At 38.3% G+C, this 15,271-nt stretch overlaps 1 protein-coding gene across 5 annotated transcripts in view; it reads right to left on the reverse strand.

The window, feature by feature from the left end:
• Positions 1-13,374: 13,374 nt before the first annotated feature.
• MID1 (midline 1) overlaps positions 13,375-15,271 on the reverse strand; it is a 465,347-nt gene continuing 463,450 nt past the window's right edge. For all 5 annotated transcript variants that reach the window (XM_056558892.1, XM_056558888.1, XM_056558890.1 and 2 more), the window contains exon 10: positions 13,375-13,991. In XM_056558892.1, coding sequence (XP_056414867.1) covers positions 13,643-13,991 — 349 coding nt within the window. In that variant the 3' untranslated portion in view covers positions 13,375-13,642. The remainder of the gene's footprint in view (positions 13,992-15,271) is intronic.

Genomic DNA, 15,271 nt, shown 5'->3' on the forward strand with positions numbered 1-15,271 from the left:
CTTATTCCAGCAGCCCGTGCTGCCAGAAAAAAATTTCACTTTAGATTGCAAACAGGATAATAGGCAAACATAGGGTCTTATACTGTAGATAAGGCATATGTAATTTTAATTGCAATACCCCTTTATGATAGGATCACATGTGCCATATTTTCCTGCGTATTTGCTGCTGTTTATACAAAAAAAAAGAGAAAAAACTCAAACAGGGAGCAATTGCTACTGAAAAATATGCAAATTTTTATTTAAATATCCAAAAGGTTAAAAAACGTCACACACTTGTGACAAAATGCAATTAAGATAGAATACCAGATGTGTATGTATAAAGCAATACAAAATGAGATGTATCAGATCCAACTAAAAAACGTAGGTGGATCAGGTACAGCAATAGTTGTAGTCACAATAGATCTGTATATAGTGAGGTCAAGGAATGATATAATATGGCTCTTATTCAACAAGGAGTAAACAGGGGTGAAAAAGGCCCCAATGTAAGTATGTGAGGGCTGCCTGCTCTATCACATAACCAGTAGTATGAATGTGCCCAAAGTAAATAATTGTTAAATAGGTGATCCTCACTTACCCATAATGGATACCTGTTGCCACCGTCCCAACGTACATTTCGTCACCCGACTTTCTCAAGGGAGCGTCCGTTAGGACGTACGTTAGGACGGTGGCAACAGGTATCCATTATGGGTAAGTGAGGATCACCTATTTAACAATTATTTACTTTGGGCACATTCATACTACTGGTTATGTGATAGAGCAGGCAGCCCTCACATACTTACATTGGGGCCTTTTTCACCCCTGTTTACTCCTTGTTGAATAGGAGCCATATTATTTCATTCCTTGACCTCACTATATACTATTGTGACTACAACTATTGCTGTACCTGATCCACCTACGTTTTTTAGTTGTATCTGATACATCTCATTTTGTATTGCTTTATACATACACATCTGGTATTCTATCTTAATTGCATTTTGTCACAAGTGTGTGACGCTTTTCAACCTTTTGGATATTTAAATAAAAATGTGCATATTTTTCAGTAGCAATTGCTCTCTGAGTTTTTTCTCTTTTTTGTATAAATAGTCTATGGACCTATACTGATTAACTGTTTATAGACCCCCAGCACTTAGCACATATCATGAAAAATAGAGTACAACAAACAACTACCTGGTGCTGTTTCTCCTTTTTGTATTTGCTGCTGTGTATTTTCCTACTGATTGAAGTCAATGGCTAGCAAAATCAGCTGCTTATTATGCAACTCATTGGGGGACATTTACTAATCTGGTCTATTCTGGGTATGCTTATAGACCAGCATATGTGGTAGTCTCCTGTCTATTGTGCTCCTAATTTATCAAAGGTCTCACAGCCCTTGATAAATTCTGTGCTCAGACTTCAGGGTCTACAGCTTAACCCCTTAAGGACGCAGGACGTAAATGTACGTCCTGGTGCGGTGGTACTTAACGCACCAGGACGTACATTTACGTCCTGTGCATAACCACGGGCATCGGAGCGATGCCCGTGTCATGCGCGGCTGATCCTAGCTGCTGATCGCAGCCAGGGACCCGCCGGCAATGGCCGACGCCCGCGATCTCGCGGGCGTCCGCCATTAACCTCTCAGATGCCGGGATCAATACAGATCCCGGCATCTGCGGCAGTACACGATTTCAATGAATGATCGGATCGCCCGCAGTGCTGCTGCGGGGATCCGATCATTCAGAACGCCACACGGAGGTCCCCTCACCTTCCTCCTTCCGGCTCCCGGCATCTCCTGCTCTGGTCTGAGATCGAGCAGACCAGAGCAGAAGATGACCGATAAAACTGATCTGTTCTATGTCCTATACATAGAACAGATCAGTATTAGCAATCATGGTATTGCTATTCAAGTGTAAAAAAAAATGTAAAAAAATGTTAAAGTAAAAAAAAAGTGAAAAATCCCCTCCCCCAATAAAATTGTAAAACGTCAGTTTTTTCCTATTTTACCCCCAAAAAGCGTAAAAAATAAATTTAATAGACATATTTGGTATCGCCGCGTGCGTAAATGTCCAAACTATTAAAATAAAATGTTAATGATCCCGTACGGTGAACGGCGTGAACATAAAAAAAAGTCCAAAATTGCTACTTTTTTTTATACATTTTATTAAAAAATAATTATAAAAAATGTATTAAAAGTTTTTTATATGCAAATGTGGTATAAAAAAAGTACAGATCATGGCGCAAAAAATTATCCCTCATACCGCCGCTCATACGGAAAAATAAAAAAGTTAGAGGTCATCAAAATAAAGGGATTATAAACGTACTAATTTGGTTAAAAAGTTTGTGATTTTTTTTAAGCACAACAATAATATAAAAGTATGTAATAATGGGTATCATTTTAATCGTATTGACCCTCAGAATAAATAACACACATCATTTTTACTGTAAATTGTACGGCGTGAAAACGAAACCTTCCAAAAATAGCAAAATTGCGTTTTTCTTTTTAATTTCCCCACAAAAATAGTGTTTTTTGGTTGCGCCATACATTTTATGATATAATGAGTTATGTCATTACAAAGGACAACTGGTTGCGCAAAAAACAATTCCTCATACTAGTCTGTGGATTAAAATATAAAAGAGTTATGATTTTTAGAAGGCGAGGAGGAAAAAATGAAAACGTAAAAATTTTATTGTCTGAGTCCTTAAGGCCAAAATGGGCTGAGTCCTTAAGGGGTTAAACTGCATTTAGACCTGCTCCAACATGGTCTGACATTTCAGCGTATTTTGGGCAGATGCGACTTGTCGCACAAAAGTCGCACTTGATAAATTCAGCACCAATGCATTTTCCCAATGCATTTCCTTCTAAAATAGACTTGCATGCATCATGTTCTAAAAATCCTCTAGAGCAAAAGTCGCAGAAAAGTCGCACATATTTAGACCGACTTTCTGTGCGACAAATTTAGACAGGAAAAACCAGTCTAAATCCTTTGATAAATCTCCCCCATTGACTTCAATGGGTAGGAAAATACACAGCAGCGAATATGCAAAAAATACAGCACACGTGACCCTACCCTTAAATGTATAGCCAGCTTAACTCTGATAAGCTAAAGTTCCAGTTATGATGTGCTGTATATAAATGGGAAGTCTAACAAAAAGTACTTTTCAAATATATTTTTCATTTTTATTTTGATACTCTGTACATTTTGTAATATGTTTTGGATACAATTAAATGATTTTTATTTTTTATATTTCCTGCATAATTTTAGCGGTCCTTTTAAGCATATGAAATGGTGTTGCATATACTCCAGAGAACATGCTGTAAGTTACAAATGAACTGTTAATATTACATGCAGTTCTCTCCCATGAGGAAGCCGAAAGTAGTGACCTTACTTAGCAAGTATGAAAAATGAATTAAGCTAACTTTGTTCCTGTGCCCTGTACGTTTATGTTCGTCTTTTCCTGTTAGTGTAAGCAGTCACACCGCCCTTCCCTGCATCCCCTGCCAAACTTTTCATGCAGTTTCTGATTTCTCCAGCTTTCACGGAAGTATATATGGAGCGTAGAAACCACCAATGACTTTGCCACTTCATCAGCCCTTGTTCACATGTGAATGAAAATATATTTGTTTTTCAATGCCAATGCTTTTCTTACGCAGGATCACTCTCTATAATGTATAATTTTCCATCTGGTGTTTATATGGTTTAGCAATAAATGTGTATGTTCTCAACTCATTCGCAAATTCTATGTGAAACAATATTAAAACAGCAGCAAGCAGTGGGGGACTGGTGGTAGTTATAGAAGTCAGTAGAAAGCAGGCAATGGTGGTAGTTGTAGAAGCTATCAGCCAGTAGGCAGCGGTGGACTGGTAGTAGTAATTATAGTAGCCAGCAGATGGCAGGTGGTGGGGGGCTGGTGGTAGTTAAAGAATCCAACTGACATCAGGTGTAGGTGGACTGGTATAGGTTGTATTAGCAAGCGGACAGCAGGCAGTGGTAGATGTTCTGGCCCAACCTCACCTATCCTCACCAAGCCTACCACCATCAGTACTAATGCTATGCTCAGCCACTCCTTTCACCACTGTCCTCACAAAACTTCCCCTCATAGCTATCATCCATCTGCTTAGTACTAGGAGGGAAGCAAAAACAGAGATGATGGAACAAACTTGCATCGCACCATATAACTGTAGACAATAAGGGATTCCACTGACACCAGGCTCAACATCAAATCATCAGACTCTTCCCATGCCTGAGATGACCCTAATAGAGTCAACCAGTCTACAAGGGATGTATTATCCTCCAAAACCACATAACCCCTGGAAGATTGTGACAACCTTTTCTTGCTGCACTGCTGCTACTACTACTACTACTATTACTACCAACACTACCAGGCTGCTGCTACCTGTGTGGGCATGGGCAAATTAGTGACTGCCACCAACATGTCTTTCAACCTAAAGGTCCCCATACACATTATTCAAAAGTCAGCTAAATTCGCCAACTTTGGCAGGGCCAGCTGACGGTGTCAAGTACCTGCCATGTACATTACCCTTATCTAGTGCAAGTTTTGCCAGAGGATGAAATTCTAGAGGAGTGAAACGTGCATTGGGGTACGCTTTTACTGGGTAAGGATAATATACATGGCAGGTACCTGAGTATTTTTGCATGATGACATTCTTCTCCCTACTTGCACTGCATATGTGTCTATGCTTATGCTGCATTTTGTTAATCATTTCTTATTTTTGTACTCTGATATGTTTATTAATAACTAGCCACTGGTGTTTTATTTATCACAGTATAGGTTATTGTTTAATTACCCCCCCCCCCCAATACATTTATCCATGTGGGCGTTATGTTCCATTATATGAATGAATGTTTTCTCCATATCTTTTTAGTACTGTACATTTTTCAATAAAGTAATATTTGATGTCCCTCTTTTTATGCTATAATTATCATATTCAGAGATACACCATTAGGACATATTGGACCTAAGTAATGGGAATTTGGACAGTATTTCTAATGGAATCTTCATGACCGATTTTAATATGAAAGTATAAAACTTATTAAAAGATGTAGTAAAGATGTATCTTTATGAAGCAAATATAGTGACTAAATATATGTTTAAAGCAGACAGTAATTTTAATGTAAGAAGACATTCAGTATTAATGGCTCGCAATAACACAATTTAGCACAATTGTAAGTGTTAAACGGTGGAAATGTCTTAGTTTCACGCAGAACTGAGATCAATAAAACGGCCGTGACATTTCTGAAAAAAAAGCTTTTATGAGACTGTAATGTAATATGTTCACTGCTGGTTTTACAGAAAGAAGGGAAAAGAATCCAATCTTTTATTTCTGCTATAAAAGTCGGGAATTTTTCTCACAGGTGGGATGTGTTGTACGGTACTTCTCATGGGTACAGCCCTCTGACCTGTGTGTTAAGTTCAGAGAACTGTATGGGTATGTATTAAATGACACACAATTTTATTAAAGTAAAAAAGATCAATTAAGAAAAAAGTTAAAAAGATGAGTAAGAATGGACACTTGACAAACGAGTTTATTATTAGTTAATTCATTTTTGTATTTATTTTTTCAGAATTTTTGAGCCAAGGTGGATCCTAGCAGCCATCAGGTGTCTGAGTAGTGCAGCTCTGACCACTCTGGATTCATATTACTTCAGTTCAGTGTAGATATGAATGAAAATATTACATTTTAATAACATTGTAAATGATCTTATTTAATTGCCATAGATTACACCCTTCACAATGTTTTCCAACTTGTCTGAGCATAGCCTTACAAAGGGTTGGCACTCCATCTTTTCAATACATTAAGTGGCACTCCAGATTTTCAATGACTTGTGAGAAGAAACTGAAACAGGAAAAGCCCTATAATACTGCAAGTTGTTTTTGAGAGTATTATAGTTCCCTGGCTTATACTAGTCTGAGCTAAAAGTGTTATTTTTGGCCATTTTATAACCCCCACAAGACTATAATGTGTCTGTATATATTTGATATTAAAACCAGGAAGCCCGAATATCACTTGAAAAGTTCTTAGACAATGAAATCTTTTTATAGATATTGCTAATTTTTGTGACAAAAAGGAACATCAGCTTTATTTATGATAAAGTCTTCTCTTCTGGGAATGTGAGCTTGAGAATAGTGATCCATATTACATTGTGTTACTTTCTTGCTGCCTTCTTGTTCCCCATTCTGTGGCTCTCTAGCTGTTGCAAAACTACAGCTCCCATCATGTCCTAACAGCAAACACTGTTCTATGGTCATTAATGTCACCTTATTCAACTAGTTCTGTTATTTAATAGTAACGTAAATTACATTAAAGCTTTAGAGCAAGCTTTGTTTTGGAGTATTGCAGAATTGTAGATGTAAAATGTGTTTGGGGAATTACATATTGAATTTCATTACTTTGATCTTTTACTTTCATCATGTTTATGTGGATTTCCCTATGCACAATTCCAAAAAAATGCTAATAGTTGAATTTTTCTATTGATGTGTATGATATTTTTCGTTTTTCGCTCTTCCGTTTTTTCCTCCTTACCTTTAAAAAATCATAACTTTAAATTTTGCACCTAAAAATCTGTATTATGGCTTATTTTTTCTACTTTGTAATGATATCAGTCATTTTACCCAAAAATCTACGGCGAAACGGGGAAAAAAATGATTGTGTGACAAAATTGAAAAAATAAAGCCATTTTGTAAATTTTGGGGGCTTCCGTTTCTACGTAGTAAATTTTCCGGTAAAAATGACACCTTATCTTTATTCTCTAGGTCCATACGGTTAAAATGATACCCTACTTGTATAGGTTTGATTTTGTATCACTTCAGAAAAAAATAACTACATGCAGGAAAATTTATACGTTTAAACTTGTCATCTTCTGACCCCTATAACTTTTTTATTTTTCCGTGTTCAGGGCGCTATTAGGGTTCATTTTTTGCACCATGATCTGAAGTTTTGTTGGTACCATTTTTGCATTGATCTGACTTTTTGATCGCTTTTTATTCATCTTTTCATGATATAAAAAGTGACCAAAAATACGCTATTTTGGACTTTGGAATTTTTTGGCGCGTACGCCATTGACCGTGCGGTTTAATTAGCGGTATCTTTTTTTTAATTCGGACATTTCCGCACGCGGCGATAACACATATGTTTATTTTTGTTTTTATTTACACTTTTTTTTTTTATTATTGGAAATGCCGGGTGATTCAAACTTTTATTAGGGGAAGGGATAATTCAAAGGGTTAATGTTTTTTTTTTTTTTTTACACTTTTCTTTTGCAATATAGCCCCAATAGTGGGCTATAACATTGCATTTACTGATCTTTAACAGTGTTCAATGCATCTCCATAGGGATGCATTGATCAGGGTTTTCGGCGATTGATTGCTGAAGCCTGGATCTCAGGCTTGAAGCATTCAATCGGTGATCGGACTGCAGGAAGGAAGGTAAGAGACCTTCCTCCTGTAGTACAGCTGTTCGGGATGCCGTGATTTTATCGCGGCGATCCCGAACAGCTCCCTGAGCTAACCGGCACTTTTTACTTTCACTTTTAGCCGCGTGGCTCAGCTTTGAGCGCGCGGCTAAAGGTTTAATAGCACGCGGCACCGCGATCAGTGCCGCGTGCTATTAGCGGCGGGTCCCGGCTTCACTATGACGCCAGGCCCGCCGCGATATGATGCGGGGTCACCGTGGGACCCCACGTTATATCACGGGAGCGGGACCAAGGACGTACTCATACGTACTTGGTCCTTAAGGGGTTAAGGTATATAGGTAATATAGGTATAACCAACATGTGGAGATGGTATCATTTTGTGACAGTGCCTTTTTTGATACTGATCAAACTCATCATAGAGTGCTGTCTGATGTACTGCTTAAATGCTGTTTTCCAGGAAGCATTGCTTTGCCTTGAAGACTCTCTATGCCAGCTTGTTGTTCTCCCAAGCAGACACATTACGTACACATGCCAATGTGAAAGGCTTAACATCCAGCTAGCCATCATACTACTCTGTACGGATGAGGGGCAAAAACCCTAAAACAGCCATTTACAAATGGGTACTCTTTCTTTTAAGGGAGGTTCAGGTTTGGCTAATAATTTTTAGTCATGTTTCAAGTTTCGTTTAGTGGTGCAGAACTGAGTTACAGGGCAACTGCCTCCAATAGGTGGCACTAAAGGGCCAGCTTACTTCCTTCTGAAAGGGGCCTGCTGTGCAGATCACTGTGCAGACAGAGTCAGCAGGGTATACAGAGTGATTTCAGCTCAGAAGTTTGAATTGCAGATAATCCCATGCAGGAAGAAATAGATGGCACTTCGCAACGTGGATGAAGTAAAGGATGTATTCACGAACGTGAGACAGGACAGCAACAATGGTGTAGGGGGAGGGAGCAGACAGGTTGGAACAACGTCCGTTTCGCGGCTACCACTGGGGAACCAGTAGAAGCGGCAGGTAGCCGTGAAAGGGACATTGTTCCAACCTGTCTGCTCCCTCCCCCTACACAGTTGTCGCTGTCCTGTCTCACAAACGTGAATAAATCCTTTACTTCATCCACGTTGCGAAGTGCCATCTATTTCTTCCTGCATGGGATTATTTGCATTTGCTTACTTTTTGGATTGAGCACCGCTATTAGTGGACTTTGCCGTAGCCACACACCTGTACCTCCTTAGGATCTACTACACCGTGTTGAATTCAGTAGAGCCGACCCCCACTTCTTCCTTGTAAGTTGTTTGAATTGTAGATGCAGCTGTAGAGGAGAATGTGCCTTAGGTGTCTGCATTGGGTGCTTCTTTTGTGCCCAGGCACCTTATCTGTAAACAGTTCAAAATCCTAAACTGTGTAGGAGTAGAGGCCTAAACAGCATGATACTCAATTGCTATGTCAGGAGGGTCTTCTGTCATTAACAAGTAAACGTAAAACTAAATTGTACAAAACGTATAAGAAAAGATTTGACTTCCATTATAGTGATACTGCAGATTAAGGTAACAAGTGCTGCGTGCATGCCTCTAGCTGCCAGAAGAATGGTTGTATTTCCATGTGAGCTTCCTAGCTGATCAGTTATAGAGCACTGGGCCATGAACTACTTGTATGTGACAGAGGATATGTCACTACACAACCTGATATCATGCTAGTCAGACTAGGTTTATATAAAAAAACAAAAAAAAAACATACATTATTGGGTCAAATTGTGCATTGCTATAGAGGTCAGGCTTAGTTACCTCCAAATTTACACATCTGAGCATTGTGAATTTATGTATAGATAATGTTTATTTATAACTTAATTAAAGGTGTTTTCCAGGATAAAAAAAAAATGACTACCAGCTGTAACTGGCATAAAAACAGCACATTTCTATAGATGGCAGAAAATGGGACATAGTCTGGCTAAAGTTCAGTAGCTGCATTATTTCTCAATAGAAGGAGCTGTCATGTGGAATATAAAGCATGCATGTTAAAAACATACTGGCTGACCAATTATATGTGCATAGTATTGGTGAACGTGCCTGACTACAGATTAATCTGGTTAATAGGTATATATAGCAATAGGTGCTTCAACTGCATAAAAAAAACTACACAGTGACCCCTCAATCAACGATGGCCCCGACATATGATAATTTCAACATGCGATGGCCTCTCAGAGGCCATCGCATGTTGAAGGCAGCATCAACATACGATGCTTTTGTATGTCGGGCCATCGCTTTTGTATGTCGAGCTGCCGCCGGATAGCCATTTACAGTGCCCCGTGTGGTCCGCTGACGAACACTTACCTGTCCTCGGGGCTCCGGTGCGTCCTCTTCAGGATCCCCTGCATCGTCGGCGCTCTCCATTGTCGTAATCAGCTGCGTCATCCAATTGTAGCGGCGTGCGTATCAACGTGATGGCGGCGACGGAGAGCGCAGATGCCGGGGAAGCAGAGGCCTTGCCGGAGCATCGGGGACAACCCGGGGACGCGGCGACAGTGATGGACACCGACATCCCGGACAGTGGTGACGGTCCGGAGCGGCGGGGACAGGTACAACTTCCTCTAACAGTGGTCTTCAACCTGCGGACCTCCAGATGTTGCAAAACTACAACACCCAGCATGCCCGGACAGCCAACGGCTGTCCGGGCATGCTGGGTGTTGTAGTTTTGCAACATCTGGAGGTCCGCAGGTTGTAGACCACTGTCCTATACTTTCCATTGCACGGATCCCTCAACATGCGATGGTTTCAACAAACGATGGTCCGTTTGGAATGGATTACCATCATATGTTGAGGGACCACTGTACTGTGGAGATTGGAAACAATATAACACATTTGCAATCTTTAGGCATTCAACATCTCAGACAAAAAACACCTGAATAGGGGATCTAAAGAAAAAAAGGACAAAAAAGCAAAGTCAACATCTTGATTTTAAAATAAAACTTTGATTTAATATACAAGTTTTCTTTAAAATACAAAATAGTAAAAGACAATTGCAAAACTAAACTGTTTACAAATAAACCCAACATTGCATTATGCAAAACAAATCAACATCTGTGATAATCCCAATTCCTTGTGAGTGGCAAGAAAATGGATATCCTGATTCCTAGAGATTAGGAACACTGCTGATCAATGACCATGGACCAGTGGTTGAGTTTTTACCGAGACCCTGTTCATTTGTTGAGAAGAACAGGAGATCCATCCTCTTAGTAAAGTTTTTTGGATTTATGAGTTCACAAGTCATGGATGCTTTCCATTTTTTTTTAGGCAAGCTGTCCCAGAAAAGCTTGAGTTGTTTTTGGTGAAAGTTTTCCAGAAAACAAAGTAAACTAGTTAAAATTTTAGCTTATCCGGTTAATATTCCATTCGTTTTCAAAGTCAATGGCTCGCCTGGGATATGAGGATTGCTCATTCATAGTAGAACAGTATTCCAGCTGCAGTCTCAACCACATGTTCTTTTTCAGTAATCCGGTAGAAAAAAAGGCTTCCAGTATCCCAGATTTCCTAAAACCCTTTATATATTTAGTGGGATCCCTTTATCCCTTTCACACATTTGATAAAATACAAGTAGGTAACCAAGAGCTTCTTGCATTGAGCTGGATTAAAATTGTCACAGACAAATGTATAGAGGTTAGGAAATGTCAACGTTCCTTGTTAATACAATATCAGCTATGTATGTGTTCGGACATGGATAACATCAGTCAAAGAAGAGACGTCTTAGATTAATAGGCTAGGAAAATAGGATACCTTCTGCTCACCAGCTTCCCATAATAGTGGTAATATAAATAAGGCAGAATAAAGTACATCTCAGTACCTTCATAATCCACTTCTTAACCTTTAACCTCAACTTGATTTGTTAACAAAGTGCATTATACTGCTCTCTCCACAGACACTCCGAAATGATTTAGTACAATTCAGGCACCAATTTCGACAAGCCAGTATTCATTCCATCTTTATGTAAAATAATAATAAAAAAAAAATGCCTATAAAACGGTCTAGCATTTTTACAAGAACTTTTCCAAAAGTTTTACAATTAAACCATTTAGATTCAATTCCCAAATGAATAATTTACACATCTCTATATGTATAAATATTTTAGTAAACATACAGAAACTGGCCAAGTAAGGTCAGCGTAAGACACATTTGATCAATGACACATGTAATTTAATTTTCCTTGAAAGGGTCCACGTCTGTATAAATGGACAGGAAACAACATGTATATAGCATGTTGAAAGCAGATTACATATATTTTCTCTCTGTACTAAAGAAGGTTGGGGTCTGTTATTTTTAATGAACTCTCGGAAGTCTGGATTCTGCAATTTCTCATTTGAGACAGTTCAAAGAACTAAAATAATACAGAGGGAGTTTGCAATGTCAGTATCAATAATAATGGGTCCCTTTTGTTTCTCAGTATTTATGAAACTCTATAAGGTTGTATTACTTCCCTTTTTGATAAACTGAAGTCATTATAAAGTACAGCTAACAAAAAAGTGGATGCATCTGGCACTGAAGGCATGTGTCGCCTGGTAATTCAGTGTTCTATATAAAATCTCTTTTTTACATTTTTACATGACATCTAAGCCTTAAAAGGGGTGTCCAGGAGAATAAAAAGTATTTTCTTCCATCCCTCCCCGGCAGCTAACTTATGGCTTGGTCTTGTCTTCCTTCTTAAAGGGAGTAGGCTGAAAGGAGGTGCAGGTACTTTGTTGTGATCACATTTGCATGTGGTGGACAATGGCTCCTCAATGTTGCAGATGTGGTTTCCCCCACTTGTGATGATCACAAAATAACCTGTGAGGGGAAGAGGGTGCTGTGCTGCACTATTTATTTGGGATCTCCACTGCCTTAAATGCGCCTCACATATTGCCATACTGATGGCCACAATAACTCTGGGTCATAAGAATGTTCAATTTGGCAGCTAAAATGGCCAGTGCACTCTCAGGACTAAAATGTGTAGTGCTCAAATAGGAGGTTAAAAATATATATTATTTCATTCTTGGACTGCACACAAAGCCTTAGTCTTGGGGCAAAAGATAATGGATGTTTATAAAATGAACACAAAAAAAAAAAAAAAACGGAAAACTTTTTAACTCCTTTTTTCACCAGGTTCAACTGTTAATGTTTTAGTGATAAGCTCTAAATCTAGGAGTATTAACTTGTTAAAAGACACTTAAGACAAGTATACATGGCCATCTACTCATATGATGTGGCATGACCAAAGAAAGCGTTCTTTCTTTGCATTATTTCACTTTTATGTAATGAAACAGGAATAGTACTACATGTAGCTTTTATCTAAGAAACCTCCTTAAAATATGCAATAACCCAACTGGTGCTTCAAATGGATGCCCTGACCTTGTCCAGGCCCCATAATAATTTAAATTTCTGTTACCCCAATGCCAGTGCTTAAGAAGATCACAACCTTTGTGGTCAATGACTGGACTGAAAAAAAGTTCTACCTGAACATACAGTTTACCTGACAGCAATAAATAAGTGTTACTTTGCCTATCCCAAGTTGACCATGATTTACACTTATTTCTAGTCTTCTAGAACAACTGTTACTCAGAGAACTCAGTGCCAAATCCTGAGAAGAAATAGAAAGGATACACTACATTATTAAGGAAACCTTTCACATATTTCCTGCTCCACATGTGAAGTTTACAGCATTATACTAATAACATATAGCTCATATGCTATTTAAAATATGTTATGTATCCTTCCATAACAACTGACCGGTTCCCTTCCAATACAAGAATGGGTGATTTCATAATCTATATAACATCATTTATAACAAATATTGAAAAATTCTGGTGCCCATTAATTTTAGAGACTAAACAGCAGTTCCCAACCAACGTCAAAGCATCTTTTTCTTTACAAAACAAAATCTATGGCAGACACCTTTGGAATTTTCTGACATCAACTGCACTGGGAGAAGTCTGATTATAATGTGCAACTGAAACAAGTCCATGAAGGTCTGCAGATAATATTCTAGAACATTCCACTCCTAAATGAGCACCACAAGCAGGACGGCTAAATCAACAAGGTCAATGTGCAAAACCGGAAAAAAAAAGACTAAACAAAAGTCTATTCATAAATAATTGGTAAAACATTCCTGTAATGAATTTAAATCAAAGAAAACAAAATCTTCAAATTTTGACTTCTGGAGCATAGTGTGCCAAATAAAGATATGGTCACGCAAAGGTGACTTTCTGTAGAAGTCATGCCAGCTGCTCCAAGCAGTCCAGATGATCAGGTATTGGAAGTCCAGTTAAAATTGTCAAACATTTGTTCCAAACAGTGAGAGTGGGACACACAGGTTGTGCAAAAGCAATGTCAAACGTGTAAAGGTGAATAGAGTTCAAGGCATCATAAAATGACAGTGAGCCATTATCGTAGTCTAGTAAAATTCCAATGCGCCGTAGATGTGGAGAGGGCTCAATCGGAATCTCTTTACTGTTGTGTCTTACTGCCCAGTTATTGTTACATCGGCAAAATACCCAGGAGGCAGAATTCTTTCCTATCCACTCGTGCTTTGGTGCAGACTTGTATGCAATGCCAACAGCATACCTTAAAGAAAAAATAAAATAATATAAATAATAATAACAATCATACAACAAAACAAAAAAAAAAAAAAAAAAACAACTACATAGTAAAAGGTTACTTCCAAATTTTGAGGCAAACTGTAAGATAAAAAAAAAAAAAAGAGGCTAAAACTGAATATTCCAAAGTCATAGTTTGATTAATAGTATCGTTTTTGTGTTATGTTATATGAGGATTTGTCCACCTGTATATAACTCAATATTTTCATACTAATGTTGTCTAATGTCAATAAGAGGGCACCTAATTTTTTCCATGTGCTAATGGTCTTATGGTCAGGAAAGTAACAATTATTTTATGGATTTAAAGAGGCACTGTCAATGTTAAAAACTTTTCATTTATTGCAGGACTCATTATAATAGGACATTTCACAATATACACCTGTTAATTTATTTTTTAAATTTTCACCTGAAATTTAAGCTCAAAATAGCCGCCACTAGGGGTCGCCTGTCTTTTAGCCAGACAGACTAGTCTAGATTTTACAGCATACTGGATACCGGCCGTAAAGCATACCGGTATCCAGTATAGGAGATTTCTATTGTGTATGCAAAACTATAGATGAAGGATGTGTGGACATGCTTGGAGCTGTAGTTTTAAAACAGCTGGAGGCATCACTGCTCTAACACAGTTATTTACAAACATTGCAGCTTCAGTTGTTACTAAACTACATCTCCCGAATGACAAAGAAGTTGATCAGACATTCAGGAGTCTGTGAAAGATGAATAACACACATAGTCACAGCTATGCTGATTAGCATCCAGCTTTACTAGGAGAAGATAAAACAGATAGAACATGTATTCATGAAAATGCTGTACTTTTATCTAAAAAATCCTTGCACTAATTTTATAAAAATCTATTCTTATATTTATACATTTCATCCTGTTATGAGTTCACCATAATGTCTTCTGATTACTGCAGGCAAGCTCCAAGTATCTTCCTCTGACACATGACACAGCATAAAACCAGAGAGGAAAGGGTTACAGAGTAGAGAGTACTGATTGGCTGACTGCACAGGCTTGCTCCTGTGAGGGAGACAGACTGACACGCCCCCTCCAGCCTGCACAATGAAAAAGTAACTCACCAGCAGATAAATGCTTATATCTCTGGATATATAGGTCCGAGACACATAAAAATTATATGTACATGATCAGGATTGGGTCCTGAGTAACATATCACTTTTTTTTGCACTATAACAGGTACGCTTTAACCAATAATTGCTTCCCTTTCCAACCGAAAATCTTCTATTGATA

This window comes from Hyla sarda, chromosome 2 (genome assembly GCF_029499605.1).
Source record: "Hyla sarda isolate aHylSar1 chromosome 2, aHylSar1.hap1, whole genome shotgun sequence".
NCBI classification, from domain to species: Eukaryota; Metazoa; Chordata; class Amphibia; order Anura; family Hylidae; genus Hyla; species Hyla sarda.